This window comes from Caloenas nicobarica, chromosome 18, assembly GCF_036013445.1.
Source record: "Caloenas nicobarica isolate bCalNic1 chromosome 18, bCalNic1.hap1, whole genome shotgun sequence".
Taxonomy (NCBI): Eukaryota; Metazoa; Chordata; class Aves; order Columbiformes; family Columbidae; genus Caloenas; species Caloenas nicobarica.
Genome location: NC_088262.1, coordinates 3,266,961 through 3,292,692, shown reverse-complemented (window position 1 = coordinate 3,292,692; position 25,732 = coordinate 3,266,961). Strand labels below are relative to the sequence as shown.

Genomic DNA, 25,732 nt, shown 5'->3' with positions numbered 1-25,732 from the left:
AGACACTAAATAAATTATCCTGTCAATGATGCCACATAAAAATTTGAAGCCTAGAGTTTGGGGTTTTTTGTTTAAATGTCATGAATATCATGTGTTAAATTCCTTTTTTTCTTTTTTTTTTTCCTAACAAAAAAACTATCTGTGCCCTTTGGAAAATGCAAAGTCAGAATGAACGCTGAGAATTTATGTTGAGTCTAAGTTTTGTACCTAAATAAAATAGCAGTGAAACTCACAGTCCTGATGCCCAGAAACAAATTCGTACCCAGAAAAAAAAAAAAGCAAGCTCTGGGTTAGATTAGATGATTCAACTGTATTGGGGGCACAATCCAAAACCTGGTGCTTACTGAAGAAATTTGACATGGAAAAATTTTGTTATACTTATTTAAATTAATGCAGAAGTGTTTTTGAAAGAAAAAGAACCCGACCCTAACTTACGGTTTGGAGGAAAGAGCCTTCGCTTAAGTGCTTCTGTCGGGTGCTGAGCCCCTTGATCTGGAGTGTGGAGCAGGAGGCACCTTCCGAAGGTGGGTCAGAGCCAGAAGGGGTAGAACTGGCTCCGAATTTGGGGAGCCCTTCGCCCTGGGACTGTGCTGGTCTCTCCGTCGGCTGCTGAGGTGGGTGTAACGCTGCCCATCACCGCCCTCCTAAAAACTCCGTCCCAGACCCAGGAAGCAAATAGCAGCAGTTTCTCTGTGTGTTTCTGGGCATACAGCGACTGAAGTATCTCCTGTTTATTACTATTATTTTACTTGCGTATTTCAAATTTAGTTGCATCCATATGCTGGTTTTGCATGTAATATTAGGGGAAAAGGAAGGAGGTTGATGCTGCTTTTATTTGTATTTTCAATATTTTTATTTATTCCTAAACATGATTGCTGAACTCGTAGACAGCAATGTCAGATAATAATTTGATTCTCTTTAAAATATCTCAGCTGAAACCTCTCTGGTTCATTTTTTAAAATAATTAGATCATTACATACACATGTAAGTACTGTGTGTAGCCTGAAACCAGCCGTCTTTAGTATGTGGCTACAGGAGATACCCAGACTATAAAAATTAACCAACTGGAGCCAACCAGAGTTTCAATTAAAAAAAACCAAAACAAAGCCCAAACCAAAAACCCAACAGGTTTTAAAGGACCGTCGCCCTCTTTTCCAAATTGCCTGGCGTGAAGTTCTCACGCTAAAACCAGTATTAATTATTCTTATCACATGTTAGTTTGTAAAATAACCGCCTGTTTAGCCAATCACTGTTTGTTCTTGAAGCTCTAGCTTCTATCTGCTGCCATCCTCAGAGGAAGATTGATTGGCAAGGTCACTTTCAGGTGGTAAGACAGGTTCTTCGCATGTTTTCTGCATCCTGGGGAGCAGAAACACGTCCTTGTTGGTGAGAATGAGCCTCTCGTTGGAGGTGGATCAAAAGAAATGGAAGAGGGAAACCAGGCGCTCTTAAATTTTCTTCAGGTTTCTCTGTACTACTTAGATTGTTTTGTTTTGTTTTCATGGTCTTTTAACAGAGGCATCAAATTTGACTGCTAGATTCTTTTTCCCCTAAGCTGCTTTTTACTTGAGGGATTTCAAGTGAGAAATAACTGCAGGAAGTCTCAGGGGCTGGGATGGGAGTTGATCCAAGAAGGTTCTGTGGAGCCTGAAGGGACAGTCCTGGCCTTTTTATCGAGAACTGGGAGGAGGTATCGCTTCCCAGTTCACAACAGGGAAAAGAAGTTCCGGAGAATTGAAAGTGAGTCTCCTCTTTGTTGTAAGGAGTCAGGAAAAGTCACTTTTGTAGGACAGGAGTGCAGATGAAACTCTGACTCCAGCCTCCCCCTTTATTAACTCTTAGAAGTGTATTTTAAGTGATTTGGGAGCAATCCCAGCTTGAAACATGAACATGGACATGATTGTGCATCTTAATTACTGATACAAATCCACTACTTTTGCGAGTAGTCTATTCTACAAATTGGTACTTTGATGGAAATTTATTAGTGGAGCATGGAAGATTAGGAAATACTCGATTTAATGGAACTATTTGGGCAAATTTCTTTTTCGGTGTAATGGATGGAGACACAGGTAGGTTAGCTGATAGTTTGTTCCATTCTTTGGCGTGTTGGCTGGAGGTCCCCAGAAATAAAGGCTTCTTTTGTAGATATCCAGATGCCACACATAGAAATAAAGGTGATGCGAAATGCAGGTTCTGTGCGTGTTAACCCAGCATTAGTAAGGAGAGTGGATATATTCAGTGCTTTTGTTTGCAGAAGCTGGAGTCCCTAATCTAGAATATTCTGGGATTTCCATTTCAATGTGATTCTCTATGTATTGGGTGATTTCCCTGCCTGTGCTTTGGGTTAATCTCAGCCTTCAAGGTTTTCATTTCTCCAGAATTCAAGTCTTGATGTGAGGCACATGATATGAGAAGATATATTCTCATGTGAGCTGTGGCTGGGTTTTGGTTTTGTAGCTGCAGTTTTTGCTCCTCTTTGTACCTAGAGCTGCTCACTAATGGAATGTGGTGCAGGTGCTAATGAACATTTTGATTAGTAACTGCCCGACTGTGCTGCATTCAGGTCCTTCGCTTATGCAAGTATTAAGATTAGAAGGTTAGTCTCTTGTTTAATCAGAAATCAAGGGTACGTTGCGGGGTGAAATGTTATGATTCGTGTTAAGCTGGTAAATCCCATTTTTGTAATGGATTCCTCTAGCCTTAAGAAAAAAACCAACCTGGTAATGAAATTACGGGAGATTTTATTAGCCTAAATTGCACCTGAGAAAGAAATCCCTTATTCAGTGTAGCTCACTTATATCACGACATTTTCAAGGAGTCACTTTTGTCAGGTGTTTTTATGCCAGTGGTGAATAATAGTTCTGGGTTACCTTTTTGATCTCACATCAAAATAAAAGAAATTAATGGGTAAGCAGCAATGCAGTTTGAAATGCTGTCAGCCCATCTGTGAGTCACACACAGTTGAATTTCTGTAATAAAAGACAGGGCATGGTATAATAATGTCTAATAACCATAATATTTTGCATTTCAATAGCACCTTTCATCCAAGAATCTCAAAGTGCTTTACAAATATAAACTCACAGTAAACTCATTAATCGTCACAGTGCTCCTGTGAGCTGGTAGGTAAGTATTCCCCTCCGTTAAGATTGAGAAACAATCAAATAAAAGCGGACAGAATGGCCGGGATGAATAGAGCGGGGATTATCTTGCTCCTCCTACCTTGTTCTAGCTGTTAGGCCATGACTTTGTGCTCTTACACTGATGGAGTAACAGCTTATCAGATAAAGCTGATCAGTTTGATGGCTGATAAGAAATAAGTCTGTTGGGGTGACATTGGAAGGTTCTTGTTCTGGGAATGACTCGGGGTGACCCCGGTTTCACTGGAGTTACTTTGCTCGCCGAGGGTCGGGTTTGGCTGTGTTGTTGAATTAAAAAGCCGTTCGGAGTCCTGCCCTGCGATTTCATTTGGTGCTTATTGTCCAAAACGGACGTTGTATTTTCAAAAACTAAATTTATTATAGCCCTTCTAATTGCTTCTCTCACGTTAGACGGAACAGAGCTGTAATTTTCAAACGTGGGTGGACACGTGATAGCCAAAATCCAGCCAGTGCAATAATATTTTGTACTTGGGTGCATAATTACGCTTTTCCAAATACTTTATTAACGATTTGGGGTTTGTAATATGAGTGCAGGAGAAATTAATCAGAAGAAAATAAATCCTGACTAGATGAAGCAAACAGCATTAAACCCCATGTTTAGAACTGACATTAGTTCAAATCATTTCATCTTAATTTGCTTTGGAGGCAAATTAAAATAATTTTAATTCTAAAAATTAACATCTGTACAATAGTTTCCTGTAGTTTAAAGGTTCGCAGTTACTTGGTACAGGTGATATTTTTGAGGAGCAGCCCTTGGAGAAGCCCTTTGCCATCTCTGTCCCGACCCTCGGCTATTTCCAGATACCTCTGTGCAGTTACTTGTGTTCTGGGGCATAATCTTTGTGTCTTCCCTTTTCCTCTTCCATGTGGCTAGGCTGGCTGTAACATGTAGTCACTTTTAAAGAAAAAAATAATTTCTCTCATGACACGGTGGTTAAAGTTATCTCACGGGTCATGGAAAGATAACTTGAAGTCCAGTTCTTTGCTGGCAATGTCCGATATTTTAGACTCTAGCCATCCTTTTTGGCACCATTTTCTCGTTCTTTTATACTGTGGATCATAACTATGGCCCTGCGTGATAAAAAAGATGAAAATACTTCCTGTTTGGTTTGCAGAACTTGGCAGATGTATGGTACGTGTAAAAGGAAGAACAGGATTTTATTAATGTCGTCTGGAATTTTTCCGTGAAGCTCCTGTGGCTGCAGCCGATGGAACGTGCAGATCACTGCAGCTCCGCCACTTCCAGACTAGGGGCTGTATTCGTATTTCAGCTGAGGAAATGTTTCTTTAAAATTAGATTACCGATATTTTAAAATGAGATAAATATTGATGTGAGGGTCGCAGAACTTAAACATATGACGAATGTACAGATTTCTGTATGTGAATTAGTCCTTGGTAACTGTTCATGTATGTAGCATTACACTGCAGCAAATAGTGGAAGGTAAATCTGTGACATTTTAGCATATTGTAGCATGTAATTCTGCGTAGCTGTGATGTTTTGCGTCCTGAATATTATGTTTGTTTACCAGAAAACAGAATATTGGCCTTTGAAATGTTAGGCTGTCACTGTGATCAAGCTGTATAGAAAATAACCCCCCTTTTTCTTTTCTAGGGTATATTTCAGAAATCGCTGGGTAAAGACTGTCCACCCAGTTGTGCATCAGTACTGTTTGATTTCAAGCACACATTCCACCTTTCAGATGCCCCAGAAAGAAGACATTCTTAAGCAACGAGTAGTAGTTGTTACTTTAAATACATCACAGTATCTATGTCAACTGGATCTTGAACCAGGTGAGGTCATTTCTAACCAGCTGTGCCCATGCTGGACAATGATCTTCTTCTCACCAGTGTCGGTTCCTTACCCGATTCTTTGAACTGTTAATAAAGGGAACCATGATCATCTTAAAATGTTCTTCTGTTTTTTTAATGAATAAATGTTTATTACAAAGCCATAAGCTGCTGGCATTCAAATGAACCTTTTGCTTATTCTGTTTTTTCTTTATTTAAAAAATAAATAATGAAAGCAGCAGTACTATCTGTGATCTGGTTTCTGAGATCCAAGGGGGAAAATTCTGTTTGAGATTCTGACTTTGAATCTGATGCTCATTAAGGTCATAACTCAGTGGAGCATGTAAGCATAAATACGCACGGAGAGCTTTTTTTCTTGTTTTGCGAATTGTTTAGCTTTGCAAACAACTCCCACACTACATGCTATGTTAATGTGCTACTTCTAGGGTTGTTTTCTAAACTATTAGACTGATTTTCTGGGGCGGGGGGGCAGAGGCTGCTTTAGGGTTTTTTGTTTTGTTGATCTTCAAATGAAATCCATCTGCTTTTTGGAGAAGGTGGAATTTCGTTACAGAAGTTGTTATGGTTAATTTTTTATGGCTACATTCAAGCATTTGTTGCAATAGAGAAAACTAATATGGAATTTATGGTAATTATTTTGAGATCTTTAAGTGGAAGTAACTGCTTTGTTTGGCAATGAGATGCGTAGAGTCATGCCATAGTAATGTGTGTGCAGCTGCATGAAATTCATGTTTGCCAAAGAAAATTGCTAGTTTTATGTATATAATCTTAATTGGATGTTACACTAAATCTTCTAATGCTGTGTTTTAAACCTTAATATACATCAATGTATAAACCCACTTCTCTACTATACCTATCCTGATTTTACATTTCATAAAATGTAAGTCGACTTTGGCCCAGTTTTTTTCAAGTGCATAGATTCCCTACTCCACAAACCTTTTGGTCCGATATTATCGTAAGATTGAATTTAAATTTTCCTCCAACTTCTGTTCCTTTTTTCCCCCCACATTCCTTAAAGCCCATAACCAGCAAAATGCTCAGGTATATGTGCAATTTTAATGGGAAATTTAGTATATAAACCATTTAATAGGACTCAAGTACACGAGGATGTCCTGTTCATTGTCGTTGTCCAAAGCTCTTCAAGCCTCGTGGTGATGAAAAGATTTTCAGATTTGAGAAATGTACTGAGGCAGGTCTGCCAGTGACATTTCCTCTTGTTATAAGGAGAGCTCTAATAAAACACGTGTTTAACTTCAGGTGTATCAGAAGAAAGAGGCAGATCTGTGGGCTGCTGCTAATGTCACTGGCCATCGGGTGACCACTGCTGGTCATCCGATGCCTTTGAAAATTGTTTGTGTGCTTCTAGAAGTTGCTAGAAATTAATTTGTATAAGCCATACTGAATTTTTTCTAGTTTTGGTTACTGTCAGAGTACAGAACTTCCAGTACAATGTCTTGTATTGTTATCACTGTTTATTTTATCGTATTTCCAGTTTCATTTATTGGCTGATATCTCTGTTTTACAGGTTTTTTTACACACATTCTGTTAGATGAAGCTGCACAAGCTATGGAGTGTGAAACTATTATGCCTCTAGCATTAGCTAATAAAAACACAAGAATTGTCTTGGCTGGAGACCATATGCAGGTAAGAGCTATTAAATTTTTGAATGTAAAGTGTGCATATATAATATTTGTATTTATCTATTTAAGGGCTTATCTCGCCTTTTACTAAATGTCTTATTGTTCCTTTAAGAGCATGTGGGTCTCTTGTCACTTTTACAGTAGGAATAGGTGTTTCTATGGAATAGCCACAGTCTGTGTCTTCCAACTATGAATGTACAGTAGAAGTAAGGTTTCATTTTTGTTTCGATGCAAAATGCATATGTTGGGAGCATGAAATTCCAAGTCCGCATATTTAGTTACATTTTCTTTGTGTGTGTGTGTCTATTACAGCTCAGTCCTTTTGTCTACAGTGAATTTGCCAGGGAAAGAAACCTTCATGTTTCCTTGCTCGACCGGCTCTACGAGCACTACCCTGCCGAATTTCCGTGCAGGATCTTGCTGTGTGAGAACTATCGCTCCCATGAAGCTATCATCAAGTAGGTGTGAACTTTTTCACTGTATCACACTTTACTTTGACCGATGTGAGCGAACAAAACAACTCCGAGCCAAGCACAACTGCATGGAGAAGCATTACCTGTTTCTGTAATGGAATCTTAGTTGTTTCAGAGCTAATTAGTAGATTAATTCTTTGTTAGTAGGTTGAAATTTGGTCCCTGAGAACAGACGCCAAGGGGTCGGTTAGGCAGTTGCGTTACAGACCCTTCATTCCGGTGGGGATGCTTTGGCTGCAAGACTTGCACACTAAGCAAAAGAAGAGCTCACTGTCCCTTTCTGAGTGTTACACACTATATTATACAGGATCCGTGTTTCTTTGAACTGTTTTAATTTTAGAATTACTGGGGTGGATGATCTTGGAACGGTAAGCTGTGTGCAATGTGAGAAATGTATGGATATGTGACTATGAACAGAAAAAAATAGGTCAAATTTTGGGCATGTTTCTTGTTGCCTTCTCTTATTACTTCTTTCAAGACACATTAATCAGTGGGTTTACATTTTTATGCTGTGATAAACTAATGGCTGCTAGTATAATGAGCTCATCCCTGAGCTGTGCTAGAAAGAATAAGTGCAGTCATGGGGAAAAATGCTAAAGTTTAAATCCTGGCTCAAATGTGTACTGAGGAATATTATGTTGGTATCCAGTCATACTAATTAGGTTATCACTGTGTTCAAAGCCAAAGCAGAAATATTTAAGTGCTCTGGGGAATCGAAGTGAGAATGTAACATATTTTGTTACAGAGCTTGATCTGTCTTCATTTTGTGGACTTTGTAATTATAGAGTGAGTGATTTCTTACACATTTCTTGAAATTACAAGTTCAGAATGAGAGAGAATCTGAAAAGAAAGCAATCGTTTCAGCTTTTAGTTAAAGATGACTCTCTTCTTGTTGACTTTTTGTCTTGTTGCATTTAACTTGCCTTCTTCCCTCCCTTTTCCCCATGAAGGTTGTTCTTGCCTCGTTTCTTTTTTCAGTCAGCCAGTGTCTGTAGTGCCTGTTGCCAGCAGAGAAAGCGTGTTCTGGTTGTGCTTCTGACGACTTGCAGCATAGACTGGTCTTGAGCAGAAGCCACAGAGGAAAAGCTTGCTTGAAAACTGAACGCTTGGCCTGCGTTGTGCTCAGCACGCATGAAATCTTTAGTAAATTTAGTAAATTTATCTTCCAAGTTCAACAACTCTTAACTGTTGTTCAGCAAGCCTGGGGAAGGACCAGTCCTAGACAGCCAGTTTCCTTCTGCCTGGTTTCAAGCCACCAGAACTTCTGAGTGAAACATGAGTGAGGATGTTAATAACTCTGTCAGGCTTTAGATCAGAAGAAAATATTGCCTTTGTAGAAAAAGTGTTGGAAAAGCATATTTTTAGTGCCTTCTGCTCCGTCCCCCATATGGAAATATCAGTTCAGAGAAATCATTTGAAGACAACGACTAGTAATCAGTGGTTCTGCCTTCCTTGTGAAGTATTTTGTGATTGCATATTTTGTCGGTGAGATTTGCATGTTTTATTAGTGAGCTCATATGTAGACTCCACATTTTATTGTGTTTTGCCTTGTTACAGTTATACATCCGAACTTTTCTACGAAGGCAAATTGATGGCAAGTGGAAAGCAGCCAGCACACAAAGATTTCTACCCTTTGACTTTCTTCACAGCACGTGGAGAAGATGTGCAAGAAAAAAATAGTACAGCTTTTTACAATAATGCAGAGGTAACTCTTCCTTGGCTTTTTTCTTGATTGTTTTCTTGAATCTTCCCTCCCCCCCAGTTTATTGCTTTATGCTCAGTGTAGGTGGAAGATGTAAATTGTCCTCTACTAGGAGAGGGGAACATGGAGTTTGCTAAACATGAAGTAGTGAACATTACAATTGTAGTAAACATTTCCACTAATTTATCTTCCTTTTTTCCTTGCAATTTTCAAGCTGCTGATAGTTCTCTCAGGCCCGTTCTTCAGGATGTCTTCCCTGATAATTTTTGTGACATTCTGATGGATGTATCTTAGCAACTGAGAGTAACTGCAATTTGAAGTAAAACTTAGATTTCTTTGACTGTTGTAGAAATGTTCCCACTCAGATAAGAGGACTCTGGAGTAATGTTTCGTATTTGCTTTAATATGTTTAGGATCAGTGTCTAACTGATCATGTGTAGATGAGATTTTTCTTAGGTGAGAACTTAAATCTACATGAAACATATTGAGAGTATTTATATTCTTCAAAAATGACTTTCATTCTCCTTCCTTCCCTTGAGTTAAACCCCAAACCCCACAAAACTAAATGAAAAAACCATCTCCCCACCTTCCCCCCAACTTGGAAACACTTTGAGCAGTAGAAGGTGCCTTTTTCCAGTCACCTCAAGTTAGGGGGGGCTTCACCCAACTCCTTTTGTTCCCACCAAAAAGATGTCTTAAAAAACGTCCTTGACATTTAAAGAAAAACAAAGAAATATCGCTAATTTTCTTCAGCTTAGGAGGAATTTTTCAGGAGGGTGGGTGGCAGTTTGGTAGCGCTGTTGTTATGAAGCACTGCAGAGCTGTCTATGTTTCCCCTTGTTGATCCCGGTGCAGCTCATCTAATGCACAGTTTTTAACCTTTTTATTGTTATTATGCTGCACTCGTTATGTATTCTTTGATGGGTTAAAATATCTATTTAAATAAAAAGCTCCAATGACTTCTGGACACATCACTGAAAAAAACTGAAGGCACCTGACTGCTTCGATTAATCTACTTGGACTGCTTTGCCATTTAGAAAAAGTTGGAAAAAACCTAAAAATATTTTCAGTGGCCAAGTAACTGTCTGAAAATTGTGGGTCATTAATAGCTACAGGCAGAAGTGAAGGACAGCAGCTGCTCAAGCACCACCACGAAAACCTGAAATTAAGATGATGAGCGAGACTTTTTTTTCTGTTTGACCCTTAGTGGACATTTGCATTGGGGTGTAATATGACGTATAAAATTCAGAATAAAAATAAAATCATCCCTATTTAGGCAGTATAGTTACTTACGGAAATTAAATGAAGTATGATAAGAAAGGTCCTACTGCACTTGACATTTTTGTAAGAACATAAGCGTGAAAATGAAGGTTATTAATATAATTTCCCAGCTTATACTTTGAAGGTGAGATTTTTGTGGGAAAACTTTATTTCAAGATTAAAAAAAGGTACTGCATAGTAAATCCATTATTTTAATACATGGTATTTTAGAGGATCACTACAGAATACAATAGCATTATTGCTTATTCAGTAAGGCCACACAATACTGTGCCACGTAAATGTTTTAGAACTTTAAAATTCAAATTCTCTTTCCATATCAAAGAATGATCTTCAGTGGAGCATACTTTTAATAATTCTGACTTTCTTTCAAGGTGTTTGAAGTAGTCGAGCGTGTGGAAGAATTAAGAAGAAAATGGCCCGTTGCTTGGGGCAAATTGGATGACGGCAGCATCGGTGTCGTGACACCTTATGCCGATCAAGTGTTCCGAATTCGGGCTGAACTTCGGAAAAAAAGACTCTCTGATGTCAGTGTAGAGAGAGTGCTAAATGTTCAGGGTAAGTTATAGTTCTATGTCTCAAAGATATGCTAAGGAAGTAACAAACGTGACTGGTGAAGTCAGGTAAGACTTACTAAAATAATCTTCAAGGGATCAGAACAAAAGGAGAGCTGTGATTTAACCCATAAAAACCGATGTATTGAAATGAAACAGGCAATTATGCTGATCAGATGTTATTCCAACATTGAATATCAAAGCAATAAACTCATGGATGTAAGATTTATCTTTTTTCAAAATTAGGTTCAAGCTTTTTTAAAAAATATAGTGAAAAAATGTGAAAACTAGTAGATTTTTATTGTAAGGGGAAAAAAAGAGTTACAAATACAATTGTAACAAGGCTTTAGCTTCAAAATGTTTGCCTGTTTTTTGCATTTGTAGCATAGACTGTAAAAAGGAGTCCACAAATTTAGGTATTTGTTCCTGGAATCACACTGATAACAGGAATTTTGTGTAGGTGTAGCCCATTGCTAGGTTGCACTTTTAGTCAGTAATAAAATAACTGAGTGCCAGTGAGTGGTGTGTTCTGTCTTTCCATGGTAGATATTCCTATGTTTGAGACACTTTAAAATATGAAACGAATGTCCAGAACTTTCTTTTTTTTAAGGTTGAATACAAAATACAAGTTTTGTTATCGGCTGCTTGGCAACACTCTAAAGATAATTAGCATTTCAGAAAGTTCTGGAGTGATTAATATTAAGATGAAAAATAAGTGGTTTTTTTTAAAGAGGAAATATTCTTGTGATAGAATATGCTATTTATAGGGCATCTTTTAAAATTTTTAAATCTTATTATTCTTGCATAAAGCTCTGCATGTGAGGGGTACCCGTCAGTTCTTCAGAATATCCAGGTGTGCGACCTGGCTGGCAAGCGCAGTGCTCTGGTTGTGTTACTAAGCAGAAATAGCTTCATTTATCTCAGACATTTATTTTTTGTTTCCTTTTAGGAAAACAGTTTAGGGTTTTGTTTCTCAGCACAGTACGAACACGGCATACATGCAAACATAAGCAAACGCCAATTAAAAGGAAAGAACAGTTACTGGAGGATTCCACAGAAGACTTGGATTACGGTTTTCTGTCTAATTACAAACTTCTCAACACTGCCATTACAAGAGCACAATCCTTGGTAGCTGTGGTGGGAGATCCTATTGCTTTATGTTCCATTGGGAGATGCAGGTACTTTATATATGTTCTTCAGGTAATCAGGGCTAAGGATAGTAGAAAATGTGTTTAGTTGTAACTGATTTAGTAAAATTCTGGATGTTCTTTGAGGTGCTATGATGTAATGTAGCATTTTAAAGTTGAATATTATGCATATTATGGAGATAGAACACTTGAAGACCATTATTTATGTTTTTATATGTCTTCATGACACTAAGAAAAAACTCGTTAAGATTTGAGTGAATTTACTTTTTATAGACCTAAATGAAGAAATGTGAAAAATGCTGAGAGATGTAAACACTGATTTTGAGGATAACAAGTTCTTGTTCTTCAAAGGTTTTTTTTTCGATGGAAGCGCTGAAATGTTGAGATGATCAGAGATAAACCCTGAGGCTTATTTCTCGAAGAGAGGAAACACTGCACTGACTAAATTATTATAATATAGCTAAAAATATGTATTAGTCAGTTGTTCTGTCTACATTCTATTCTACTTTCCTGAGCAGTCGTCTTCTACTGTATTGAAAATGGATGTGATTTCAAAGATTAGAATTGAAAAACCCAAATAGGAACCAAACCTTTGTTTGCTGTGTTTATGAAATATAACCTGAATTTACCCCTTATCTGCTGGGGTTATGTCAGGAGTATCTGTACAGGCTTCTACACATCCCAGTTTGGGATGTGCAGTGTTACCTGGAGAGTAAGTTGGAGAGTTAGTTAATCCCTAGTTAGTCTAACTACCACCTAGGACCAGTATTGGTTCTCTAACCATCTGTCAAAATACAGTTTTTGTTGGAGAATGACCACGTCATTTATTCTCGCTAAATCCTAGCAGGGAAGATAATCTCTGGAGTTTCCACATAAACCTGAGTGTTGAGGTTTTAAATTAAATACCCAAATACCCAAAGGGTTTTCAAATGTGGGGGCTCAGCAGTTTCTTCAAGTATGGCTCCTTCAAAATATCTGAAATAGGGCATATAAAAACTTGCTAAAATAAAAGTACAGCCTATCAGCACGGTACGTAAGATAGTCTTGGCAGTTAGGAATTGAGTTTGTGTTGTGAAGGCCGGCAGCTGTTTGTATAATGTATAGCTGTTCGAAATTATAAAACAAAAAGATAATTAAGAAACAAGGAGCACTGGAGCTTTATTGAGATGTATGTCAAGCTTTTGCTTTAATACACCGTTGTCTTGTTTCACTGAATAATTGAACGTTCGCTGTTTGGAAACAGTGCCGGAGGGGCTCTGGCGTGATTCTTTTTTAGTACAACAGGAATAGAGAGCTCTGAAAGAAAGAAGTGACATTTCGTTAGGAAAAACAGACCTCAAAAAAGTTTAGAGAGCGCTGGAATTTTAGAAATATTCTAATCCCTGTCAAAATGAGTCAGGGCTCTGTAGCGGTGGTTGTAGCGACTTTGTGAAGTGTGCCCGGGGTGATGAGCACGTTCCGTGCGGCACAATGGGAGCAGACAGGGCTGGTTTGGCAGCCGCTCCCTCTGAACCGCAGAGCCCACTGAGGCAGAGCCGGCAGGATTTTCCTCTCTGTTCTTACACTCCACGTCTGCTTGGGGCGTTTTCAGCAAACGTGGAGGAGCCTCAGCGGATTTGCGGTACTTGGCAGTAGGTTTGGTGACTGAATCGATTAATTGGAGGGAGTTCCGTCGTTAAAGCATCCCAGCGAAGTATTTCATTTTGGTTTTTAATCCTCACTTAAAACCTTGCAAGATACATTTGCCTTACAGCAAAATGCGGAAAAAGGCCCATCTTGCATCCTGAATTTTAAAAGAGCATTTTTTGACAGTGTAAAACCACAACAGAAGATGTGCTGTTAGGGGAAAACTATTTTGAATTCTTAAATACATCAGTAACTTTACAGTATTCTTGCAAGAAAGACTCTTATTCTTTTCCACAAAGGGCAGCTACTCAACAAAATATGACACTGCTATTAAAATTAGTGGGCAGCAATGTCATGTTACAGGTTTTGGGGAGACAGCACCAAAATAACAGTACCCGCTTATAGGCCAGACCTTATTACTGAAGGGTCAACTGGAAGGAGTTGTAGCCAAGTGCGCTTTTAAGGTCATTGTCTTTTTAATCCTCTTTTTCAGTAACTTTAATTACTCTGGATTTTTTTGAAAGAGAACAGCTCAGTCAGGTTTGGGTTTTTTTTACAGTGACATCTTCAGATCTTATTTAAATATCTTTTAAGCTTAAGTAACTTCACTCAGAAAGTTCCTTTGAGGTTAAAAAAAAAATATGGTAAGTGTAAAATTTTTGGATAGATCCTGCTGTGGATGTTAAAAACGTAAAGATTTTTTTAATAAGCGATAGAAAGACATCACGAGAAAGCAGAAGACAGGTAGGAATGTTCTTTTATTACATGGTTTAACTAACCCCTCCACCCTGCAAAAAGTTGAATACAGAATTTTCGTAGAGAAAGTCATATGTCACCTGATGGTTGTCTTTCTGGCTTGAAATTTCTTCTGTATGTTATAGAAATACCTGACAGGCAATAAAATTTATGGTTTCATTTGTTTTTCACCAGAGGATCTCAAAGGCCCTCTGGATACTCCTGCCGTGCTAATCTTCACGTGACTCCGCAGTGTTCACAGGGGTAGTTTGTAGGGTATATCTCAACTTTGGTATTTGCGACACTGGAATGGAATGATCTGCCTAAATTCATGGAATCTTTTTGGCGTCTTCTGGGTCTGAGAATTTGTATAATCCCTGCGACTCTTTGAGCTTTAATAAATTCCATAAATCACATGCTTTCCAGAATTTTAAGCGTTGTGTTTGGTCTTCTAGGAAAAAAAATCCAAGTTAGACCTGTCCTTGACATTACTGTTAAATTTGATATATAGCCAGTGCTGCGATCTGATACATTGGACAAACCCATATGTCCACTTTAAATGACTGGGGAGCCTTTCATTATGCTGCAGGGTTCAGATGCCTGGATCGGGCTGCAGGATGGATGGCTTGGTGTGTAAAATGAGCGTACAGGATAAATAAAAATGCCACACAGTGATGTTAAATCTGTTTTAATTTTAACAGCAGCCATTGAGTCTTACTCCTTTTCACTGTTTCTGAAAACTGTTTCCATAGGAAATTTTGGGAAAGATTTATTGCCCTGTGTCATGAGAACGAAAGTCTCCACGGTATCACATTTGAACAGATCAAAGCTCAGCTGGAAGCTTTGGAGTTAAAGAAAACTTATGTCTTGAATCCACTGGCTCCAGAGTTTATCCCCCGAGCTCTTCGGCATCAACATTCAGCGAATGCCACCAAACAGCAGCAGTCACCACCAAAGGTAAAGTTTCACTGAGGATGAATATTGTCAGAAAGTGAATGTCGAAATGCCTTGTGAGAAATGACGTAAAAGGTTTATTGAACTAGCCGTCGTTTTAAAATGGCATCAATAAAATGTACACCTTGGGTCACTCTGAGATGCTCGTTGACTGTGTTGCAATGACCCTGATGAACTTCAGTCGTTGCTCTTGGCCTCAGTATTTAGAGAAACCACACTAAACCCTCTGAACAAGAGACAATCCCCATCCCAAGAAGCTTGTGCTCTGGCCAAACCGTGAGAAACAACAGGTCGATGCAGCCGGTGGCGGGGAGTACAAGGAAACAACAAAATAATAGCCAAAAGTGATTTTGTTTGATCTAAAAATCCCATTTAAAATTCAGGGACTTATGTAAGATAATGGTCTGATTTAATCAAAAATACGTTGTAAACCAGTATATCGCTTAGGTTAGCTCACTGGTAATGTCCTTCAGGAGACCAGAGTTCATTAGCATCGCGAGGGCAGAGATGAAATTACCACTCAGCTGGTTTTATAAAAGCAGGTGAAGAAGCGATGAGAATACATAGCTCCCTTAGGGTGAGAAAGAATAACACTAAATTGTGGAGCTTTTTATGGGGGTGATATATTAGTAATTAATTGTATTTGAACAGTTCTTTGTAGTTTATTTCAAGATCATTTGAGTTATAATTTAATTAAATTGTGTTTAGAGATGCAAGTAAAGTGCGGGTTGTCACCTTTGTGATGATTTCTGTTGTACAAGAAGGAAGGAATGTATGTATTCTCCATAGCCTTGCATTTTTGTTGCAGGCTGTATCATTTAAATGAATTTTTACGACAGGTTTTTAAACTTTAACAGCACAAAGAGGAAAGCCTTCCCTTTGGCAGCCCTTCCCAAAAGAGAGTTTGTAAGCGAGAACATTTGGTTTCTTCGCTGAGATGCATTCCTGCTGAAACAAACACCAGATTTCTGAAGCATCATCGTGTGTCAAAACACTGGGCTTACAGAAAGCCATAAATTGGGAAATTATTGTCTTTCAAAAGTCATTGCTGCACTCTCGTTTTTTTCACGAGTGCTTCAGCCTTGAACGTGTTTTCTTTAATAATAGAACATCGCTATCATATTTTTTGTTTCCTGAAATGAAAGAAAAGTATTTGAAAGTGCTGTTATAAGTACATTTAAAAAAAAGACGGGAGGAGAGTTGGGGGAAGCGAGAGTCTTGTGAATAGACCGTTCTGGTTTTTTGTCCTGGTTTGTTAGTAAACTAAGCACTTGTGCAGTAGAAATCAGAAGAGACACTTTCAAACTGCCAGTATTGTAATTTCAGCTGAAGATCTGAAGTGTTTTAACCACCTAGTTAGAGTACAGCAAATTATGCTCAGAATTTTACAGCTCTGCCTCCCTCCCATTCACTACCCGAATTATAATGTTCACTTGGAATAAAAAAAGCTTTGTTTGCACAAGAATGCAAAGCATTATGATTCTTCTTTTTCCCTTTAAAGGGCAAGGTCCATCATCACAACCAGAATGACCATTTCCCACCCGATGGAATTGGTGAGTGTCTCTGCTGTTGCTCCGGGAATTCCTCTGAGCTCACGCTGCTTTGGCTTCAGAGAGGCTGGTAGTAATTTGACGTAAATGGAGTATCTGCTCCGTTCTCTGTTTGAAAGCCATTTACTTCTTGTGTGCATTTGGGAAACAGATTATAGACTGTTAAGTGGACATTAGGTGTTTCCAAGGCTGTCCCTTTATAGGTGCTGCGCACACTGGCTTTAGAGCCTTAACACAGCATTGTTGGCCCCTTAGAAATGGCCGCGTTTGAAATTCACAATGTAAAATCTTGTACAAGCATATTTGCACTGTAAGAGTTAGGACACTATACTGCATGCACTGTTTTAGGATGCACTTTGAACTTAAATTTTGCTGTCATGTATCCAGATATTACTGATCATATTTTTTGCAAGGTAGCATGCAACGGCTTAATAATTTGGTACTCATTTGAAAAAGCCATCGTTTAAAGCTTGTCTTCCCTGGTAAAGAGAGGAGCATGATTCTAGAGTTTGATGCAGCATTTAACAGCTACTCTGACTGTCAGCATATTTAATTGGTTTGGGACATTCTTTCATTAATGCAGTTACCAGCGACCTGTTTTTCTATATCTCAACTCGTATTTTCTGCCTCTTCAAATTTTTGAAATGGGATACAGGATTTGATTAATGCTCTCTCTTGGTGTATCAGACCTATGCCGTTAGAGTTGCATGCATGCTTTATAAAGGTGGATGCTATTAAAATGAAAAAAGAAACGGTCTTCTTATTCTTTTTGTGCATATATCAACTTTTTGGTATGTATGTGTATATATATATATTTTTTTTCCTTCCTTTTCAGTTCAGCCCAATCCTTCTGTTCTAATTGGAAATCCTATCCGGGCATATACTCCTCCCCCTCCTCCTCTGGGACCTCACCCCAATCTGGGGAAATCTCCAAGTCCTGTTCAAAGGATAGATCCACACACTGGGACAAGTATTCTATACGTACCTGCTGTCTATGGAGGAAATATGGTCATGTCTGTGCCTTTGCCTGTAAGAATTAGTGTGTTTTTCTTTTTTTTTTTTCTGCTCAATTATTGTATGTACAAATACGAATGGCAAAATCAGTTAGTGAAAATTTTGCAAGCTTTTTCAGTGCTTTACTTCAAACATGTGGGCTTAGCCGGCTCTAGGAGTGGCTGTGCAGAGAACCACCAGAAAATGAGGACTTAAAAACATCGTTCCCACAAATAACTCCAGGCAGCTTAAAAGCAATTTCATGTTCATGTAATTTTTGTATTTTCTCAGCTCTTGGTTTACGCACACCAGTGGGATCTGTCTCATCTGACTTGAGACACCTGCATCTGGATTAATTGCCTAGTCCAGTTCTTAATCATTGGAGAGACATAGGCAATTCAGACAGAGCTTGTTTCTCTTTATTGGCTTCGTACGGTTTAAATTACTGGCTCTGGATGTCTGCAGTGCAAGGTGTCTGAAGTGAAGTGATAAGAAGAATAAACATAATGGAATGTTTTCCCCTTTCAGAACCTCACAGTGAACCAGTTCCCTCTCCAATCCCTTTCCTCAATGGCATTTGAGAACATAATGAAGATCCCTAATCGGGTCTTTTAGGCAACATTTATGTATGGAATTTTGCATTGCAAATAAAACTACCTCACCAAAACTTACACAAATTAAGGAAGCAGCTTCTGCTTTATTTTTAACCTCCACAGTCAAATAGTCCAGGAGGAAAATGGGGAGGAGGGAACAAAGGCTGCGGAAGCGATGTTGTGGGTAACCTGTGTGGTGTTCACAACTGACAGTGTGAAGGATGTGGAACCCACACATGCAGATCTGTTTAACGCCGTTTGTTGTGCGAAACATGGCCACACAGTTTGGTTTTTAATTACATAAGTCCTCTATTGTAATTTAGGTTATGGATGCTCTATAGGGGACTTACAACTGAAACTGGAGTTTCTACAGCATGTCTTAGATCAGCTGGCAGCTGTAGATCGGTTTTCTTTGCTAGGTCAAGGAATATTTCCTAGCTTACTAGAAATCTACATTTGGGTAAAATTAAATGCAATCACGCGGCCAGCAGCTGTACCTTTGTCATGCTCGCTCACATTATATTAACATCAAACCAAGATAATTTTAAAAGTTCTGTCGTATTGTTCCAAGGTTAATATATTTTATGTACTTCCAATCAAAAGAAATACACTAAAAATAAGTATTTTGAGCTCACCTTCCCTGAGGATGGATTTTTTAAAAATAATTAAGTGGGAAGACAGAGGTACTAATGAGACAGCTGCTTTTGAAAAGAAGCATATTGCAGATCATTTGAGATTGTGCAGATGCAACAGTAGCCTAAAGCTAAAGTTCAAAGTGCACATTTCAAGGGCAAATACTAATTTAAAAAAAAGAAGAATTGCATGAAAGTTGTTACAGTTAGAACAAGTAGAGACTGAAGTAAAATGTGGTTATGTTCATGTAAGATAAAATGATCTCTTTGCTCTGTTTCAAGCAGTTTCCGTATCCAAGGTAAAACCACGAGGAGGTTGTCTGCTGCCAGCAGTAAAGGATGCTTTGGCAGCCTGAGTGTTAGTGATTACTTTCCCTGCACTCTCCTCTTATTTAGACATTTTCCTCCTTTTAATAAATTCCCTACAGGGCGAGACTGAACTAATTTGATCCAGAGGTGCCTTCCTTTGCATTCCTTTTAGGAATAAAATTTAAAATGTTGTGAAAATTCCTGACTTTTTTACGTGCTTTCAGGAGGTGGATTTTACTTCAAATATTTAGGAAGGTGATCTGCAATACATGTCGCGTAGCGTAGACACTTTGGAGTGGCCCTGCCGTTCTTCACGTGCGGGTAGTCTCCTGGTTCTTCTCATAGTCCTGTTCCCTTCACTGCATGCCTGTGGTGCAGAGCTCCGATGAGCCTGCTCGCTCTGTCCTACAGGGTACACCACCAGGTGGTAAAAGGACCCTAAGAAATTTCTCAGGTTAGAGGCTTCTCTATTTCCCCTCTGACACAGCCTCATGTCTCTTTAACTACCAGGAGAAAGGGCATTTTATTTTCTTGAACTTCACCCGCTTCTGTTTATTTAGAGAAGAGATGGATATAAAGTTTTTTAAAGTCTGATTTGTCCATCAGTCTTTTCTCTCTGAGTTTTGAAACCACTGAAACAAGAATGGGTTTTGATACAGTATTTTTTTTGCCCAGGGAAGTCGTCCTTTGCCCCTCTTGTTAGTCCTGCCCTTACTGCTCCACCTGTAGTCGTGAGTTAGTGTGTCGGGTCGTCTGATGCACAAAAAACTGCTCGTTACTGCTGCTGGAATATTAGGGTGCACGTTACTTCGCTTCCTTTAATGTACCTTAACAGATTGCATCTTTTTTTTGTTTTTTCATTTATTTTTAACAACGTAGGTACCATGGACGGGGTATCAGGGTAGGTTTGCAGTTGACCCTCGACTCATTACTCATCAAGCAGCTATGGCATATAACATGAACCTGTTACAGGCACATGGGCGCGGGTCTCCTATACCTTATGGCCTGGGACATCATTCCCCAGTTAGCATAGGACAACAGCAGCAGCTTCAGCATCCAGACAAGGAGCAACACGAGCAAAGTCGAAACGGTTAGTTGTAGAAATCGCACCGTTTTGTTTTGCAGGGGTTTGTGCTTTAAATAGGGTATTGTGGAAAGGATATTTTCTTTCTTTCTCTAAGTGAAACTGAGAGATCTGCAGATTTGGGGAAATAAATTGTGATTTGCCATTACAAGTAGTGTAACTAAGATATTATGAGGTTCAGGGGAGGAAGTAATCAAAGTTGGGGAGTGTGTGTGTTGGAGGTATAATTGGTGTGTCCTGCTGTTGAGTGGTAACTGCTACTGATGTTACTTGCAATTAAGTTGGAAGAACTACTTAGTGATGATTAATGAATAAAGTGCAGTGATTAAAGGAAAAATGTTATTCGGGTAAATTACATCAAATGTCTATGATGCTGTAAATGCGATACTAATAAGTCTAAGTTTTCCTGTGTCTGGAAAAAAACTCTCAAAATAATCACTTTTGCATCGAAACTAATTAATTTCTTTAATGTTTTTAGGTAAAAGTGAAAACACTGCTGGGCCTGAAATAAGTAAAATTCGAACACCTGAGAAGAAACCTGTGGAGTCCAAGCAGGTGGGTTTGTCTTGGTTTTGTTTGTTTTTAGTATTCCCTCTTTTTATTAATGTTTTCATTACTGACATGGTTTTTGTTTGTTTTCTTAATGTGAATTTTCAAAGTTTTTCCATTCTCTATTTCTAGGTTGACTTAGAAGCAAATTGTCAGAATAGAAGCCCAGAGTCACGCTCCAGCATTGGTTATCCTAATGCTAAATTTCATCGCAAAGATAATCTGAACCCCAGGCAGCTGAATCTCCATCTCACCCCACCCCACTCCCAGTACGCAGTTCCCAGTCGCCACTTCCAGCACCTCTCACAGATCCCAAGGCAGCCGTATCCTCTGCAACAGCAGCAAAACCTTTTAAGTCAACAGCAAAACCATTTGCCTGAACAACAAAACCAAATACCACCCCAGCAAAGCCAGGTAGTTCAGCAGCATAATCATTTGAATCAGCAGCCTCCGCAACCTTCGCAGCTTTCCCCTGCTTACCAGGCAGGCCCCAGCCAGTCTTTTTTTAATAATTCAATTCCCCACCGACCACATTCTCCTGCTGTAGATGCTGTGATTTCAGAACAACACCCCCCACCTATGTTACAAGAAATCAATAATCCTTTGAGGCCTATTGCACAGCACAACCCTGTCCTGCCAACCCACTTGAACAACTTCATTGAAGAGAATCCATCAGGAATGCCCTTAGGGGACACTTTAGGTAGGTGACTTTATTTAAATTGAGAGTGTGCAATTATAACTACACTGAAGTGAAAATGAAGGAGGTGTTTACTTTTTCAGGGATATTGCTCTGAATTGGGTCATTGTTGGGTTAGTTTCCATAAGTAAAGTCATTGAGCATAATTTGCTGCTTGAGGCATGTTTGAATATTCAGCACTTTATTAGAAGATTCATGTTTATATGATTTTCCATATGATTTAAATAACCAGGTTATACACTGCAATGCAGTTAGTATATAATAGGCCCTGGAATATACTGTATAAAAAGTATTCTTTTTTTCTGACATAAAGATCTTTAAGAAGGGGCATTAGATAAATTTTTGTTTTAAAACTATTTTTATAGATCGTATGCATGGAAATGTAGCTTTGGAAACAATAAGGCAGCAACAACAAGCCAGGTTACAGCAATGGAATGAACATAATGCCTATCTCAGTCAAGGCACTATTCCATATCAACACCATCACCATCCTCATCTACCACATCTTCCTCAGCAGCCAGTTGGATTGCAGCAGCAGCAGCAAGTTAGGGCAAACTGGAAACTTGCCAGTAATACAGAAGATGAAACAGAGGCAACATATTCAAGGTATTTGTCTATTGAGTCATCAGAGCTTGTGTAAAATTGAGCAGTGGGCACCTATCTGTAACACGGTGATCGAGTACGAGACGCTTAAGGGTATTGCGTTTTGCTGCTGGTTTTATGGAGGTTGAAATAGTTGGCAGGCTGATTTACAACGATGCTTTTATTATGTGTTATGCTTTATTCTGTTAGTATATTGGGTAGTAAAGCTGTAGTGGAAAAATACTTTTATGGAGCTTTTCAGTGCTGTATTTATGGGGTAAGGGATGGATAGAGAGTAACAACCTTGTGTTTTTGAAAGAGGTGTCTGAGTGTAGTTGAGGCCTATTTAAGTTGTAAATTCTTCTAATTGAATTAGCAGTCTCAGATTTATGTGCTTGGAAACAAACCAACCAATCCCTCCCCAAACATGGCTCCTCAATAAAACCCAAATTTTTCTTCTTTTTTAAAAAAACTTTGCTTTTAAAAGCTGGATTTAAAAAAAAAATGCTTACATTTGAGATGGAGCATTAGGGAGGAAGAAAGGAAGCTGTTGAACATAAACAGAAAAATGGTTCCAGTGGTCATCAGCTTTAATCACGTGTACTGTAAAGGCTGGATTTTTAAATTGCCTCTGTTTACTGTCATCTCCCACTATGCTTTATTTTCCATCTGGTTTGTTAAAGCCACAGTAAAGCCTCTAAACACTCTCGTGTCTGACTCTGTGAAGTGCTGAATTGAGTACTCACCTTTTGAAGGAGTTTGGAAGTACATGGTGCAAGTGAATCCCTGATTCTTCTCGTTTTTTGCCTTTTTAAGGGGTTAAAATTTTCTTTAACTGTGTGAAGTTTTTCGCTTTGTATAGTAAAGCAGGAAATCTTTACCTTAGTTGTCTCTTAAGAGATAACAAAAAATTGGTTCTTCTGACTGAAAAGGAAACCTCAAGAGTTATTAAAACTTTGAGACGATTCAGGTAGGTATTTCATCCAGTTAATCCTCTTGTGTCTAATTTCTGATTGCTCACAGTCATATCCTTTGAAGTTAGGGTCAGTAAGCTCAATGATGAGTATGTTTAAATTCACTGTTTTATACTTTGAGTTTTCTTAACCTCAAAAAGAGTGGGATTTCAGCAAAACTTTTTTTTTTTTTTTTTGATACATTTATTCTGTCAATACAGATTCCAGGATTTGCTGAGAGAACTGTCGCACCGTGATCAAAGCGAAAGCCGGGACTTAGCTGAAATGCCACCCCCCCAGTCCAGACTGTTGCAATACAGACAAGTGCAGCCCAGGAGCCCACCAGCACTCCCTTCTCCTTCCTGCAACTCCAACCACAGCGGGCACTTCCCCAACTTCACCGAAAACAACAGAGACATTGAAATCCCCAATAACCCAGCATTTCAGCAGCATTTACCCCAAATATACAACCCCCCTTTCTCAATGCCATCTGAACATATAACCCCATCTCCCTTGAAATACCTACAACCTGACGGATCGTGGACTTATGCTAACCTCCAGCAGAATCACCTCATGGGGCAGGGCTTTCATTACGGCATACCTCCGTTGCCCCACCGGTCGCAACAAAACCCTTTTATACAAATCCCAAACCATCAGCACGCAGTCGGTCAGGAGCCATTTCATCCACTCACTTCTCGAGCAGTGTCTGCTTCTTCGCTCCACAGCTTAGAAGAGGTAGGCGGTCTTGTCTGCTTATGCAATTGTCGTGTCGCTTTAATATCAAATTATATTTTGAAGAGGGCATGAGTGCAAAATACCTCGTGTATTAAAAGCTCATGCTGGCAATTTCTGTGAAGTAAAAACTTTTTCCTAAGTCTTCTCTGTTCACCTTGTGGTTCTGATCACTTTGGGTGTAACATTTTTCTCTACGAAACGGGAGGCCTCAGCTTTTTGAATGTTACTTATTTTTTTCACAATCATTGCTCAATTACCTGCACATCATTTTTCTGGACTGCAATTTAACCACACCCCAAGTGAAAACTCATTAACTGACTCTCTGGAAAGTCAGCTTGAATCAGCCATTTGGCTGAGGATTAACCTGTGAATATGGTTGAGTTACTTTTCATACAAACTTCAGACCATAGCAGAACACTTGTTTCAGTGTCGTAAAAAAACCCTGATTTAATAAATCCCACCTGGCCCAAGCTAATTCTCCACCCCTGTGTATTTTGGGGGCTCAAAGGGCTGGAAATCAGTGCAGATACCCAGCTGTGCTGTGTGAACGCTGCCACACCACAGCTGGCTCAGTCCCTCTCCGTCATGCTTTGAACAGGAGTTTTTAATCCCTATTGGAATCCAGAGTGCTAAGAAGGGTATGATATGTAGACATGGAGTTTTGTGATTTCAGAGAAAATTCTCTGCGCTATTTCTCCCGAGCATTTGTTTTGTGTGTAGGTGCACAAAATGCAGTACACAAATGCATCATGCTTTCCCAAATCCTGCTATACGGGACATTCATTTGTCCTTTGGAAACTAAAAGCCATTTTTTTCCTCTCTACATTCCAGTTGAACATTTGCTCCTGTATCTTTCTGTGCTTCCTTTGTAAATGCTGGGTATCTTCCTCCTCACTGTGTGTTACATCTCCCACGTAGCAGTATAAGATGTAAAGGTTGATAAGAATTAAGGAGTCTCAGCTGACACTCTTTGCACTTCCTTTAACATTCTGTGTCTGTTTTGTGTGATTAAAATACATTATCGGTGACTGCAGCATACAACATATAACTTGAAATTTATTGGATTTGTGTTCTAAATACAAAGGGGATTGGTTTTTTCCTTAAGACGCTGCAGGGAAAAAATTGGATGGAAAAATGGTATTTGATGCATGCAGTTGAATAAAGGGAGCAAAAGGCCTTTTTATGTTTTGGTTTTTTGTTCCCAGTATGAACCAAGAGGACCAGGCAGGCCGTTGTACCAAAGAAGAATTTCCTCTAGTTCAGTCCAGGCTTGTTCTGAAGAATTAAGCACTCCTCAAGACAGTCTTGGTCAGTGTAAAGAGCTTCAGGACCACAGTAACCAGTCATCTTTCAACTATTCGCCACCTGAGTTGTGGGTAAACTCCTCCTCATCTGCCCCGTACCCAAACATTCCATGCAACGGAGCCAGCAGAGCAGTTCCAGCCCGGGAGTTGTTAGGTGGGTACGCACTCGAGCTTTGCTTCTTTGCTGCATTAATTAGACTATTTAGCCTGGAGTGAGCACGTCTAAATGAAAGGGTGGTGGTTTGGTTTGGTTTAGTTTGGCTTAGTTTGGTTTTTTCCAACCACAAAATGTTTTCTGCCATCTCTTCAAATCCCAAAACTAATTTAAGCAAAGATTTTTGAAGTATTCATTGTTTCAGTAGTTAAAGGTTTGCTTAGAGAAATCCTGTTTTCATTTGTTGTTAACATTTCGATATGTCGTCGATGTCTAAAGAAGAATACTGTTGAGTATTCATCTACAACAAGCAATGATGCTGCTTTGTCTTCTCACAAAAGTTCTAGCAAACCCACTATTCTCCTACAGTGGTTTCAGCTGCAACCGAGTTGTTGCTAAAAGGAGCTGAAGTAACTGGTGGGATTAATTTGCAAGATTGTTCATTTGTTTCCAGAATCAATAATATTTCATGTTGATATTACAGTCCGGGGGAGAAACAACATAAATGGAATTAGTAATC

At 39.0% G+C, this 25,732-nt stretch overlaps 1 protein-coding gene across 4 annotated transcripts in view; it reads left to right on the top strand.

Moving 5' to 3' along the window:
- The window catches only part of HELZ (helicase with zinc finger), a 77,592-nt gene that overhangs the window by 47,278 nt on the left and 4,582 nt on the right, over positions 1-25,732 (top strand). For all 4 annotated transcript variants that reach the window (XM_065647710.1, XM_065647708.1, XM_065647707.1 and 1 more), the window contains 15 exons: positions 4,771-4,949; positions 6,493-6,611; positions 6,920-7,065; positions 8,638-8,785; positions 10,435-10,618; positions 11,564-11,792; positions 14,876-15,080; positions 16,579-16,630; positions 17,463-17,656; positions 20,034-20,244; positions 20,717-20,793; positions 20,920-21,487; positions 21,850-22,090; positions 23,241-23,754; positions 24,960-25,212. In XM_065647710.1, the coding sequence (XP_065503782.1) occupies positions 4,771-4,949; positions 6,493-6,611; positions 6,920-7,065; positions 8,638-8,785; positions 10,435-10,618; positions 11,564-11,792; positions 14,876-15,080; positions 16,579-16,630; positions 17,463-17,656; positions 20,034-20,244; positions 20,717-20,793; positions 20,920-21,487; positions 21,850-22,090; positions 23,241-23,754; positions 24,960-25,212 (3,320 nt within the window). The remainder of the gene's footprint in view (positions 1-4,770; positions 4,950-6,492; positions 6,612-6,919; positions 7,066-8,637; positions 8,786-10,434; positions 10,619-11,563; positions 11,793-14,875; positions 15,081-16,578; positions 16,631-17,462; positions 17,657-20,033; positions 20,245-20,716; positions 20,794-20,919; positions 21,488-21,849; positions 22,091-23,240; positions 23,755-24,959; positions 25,213-25,732) is intronic.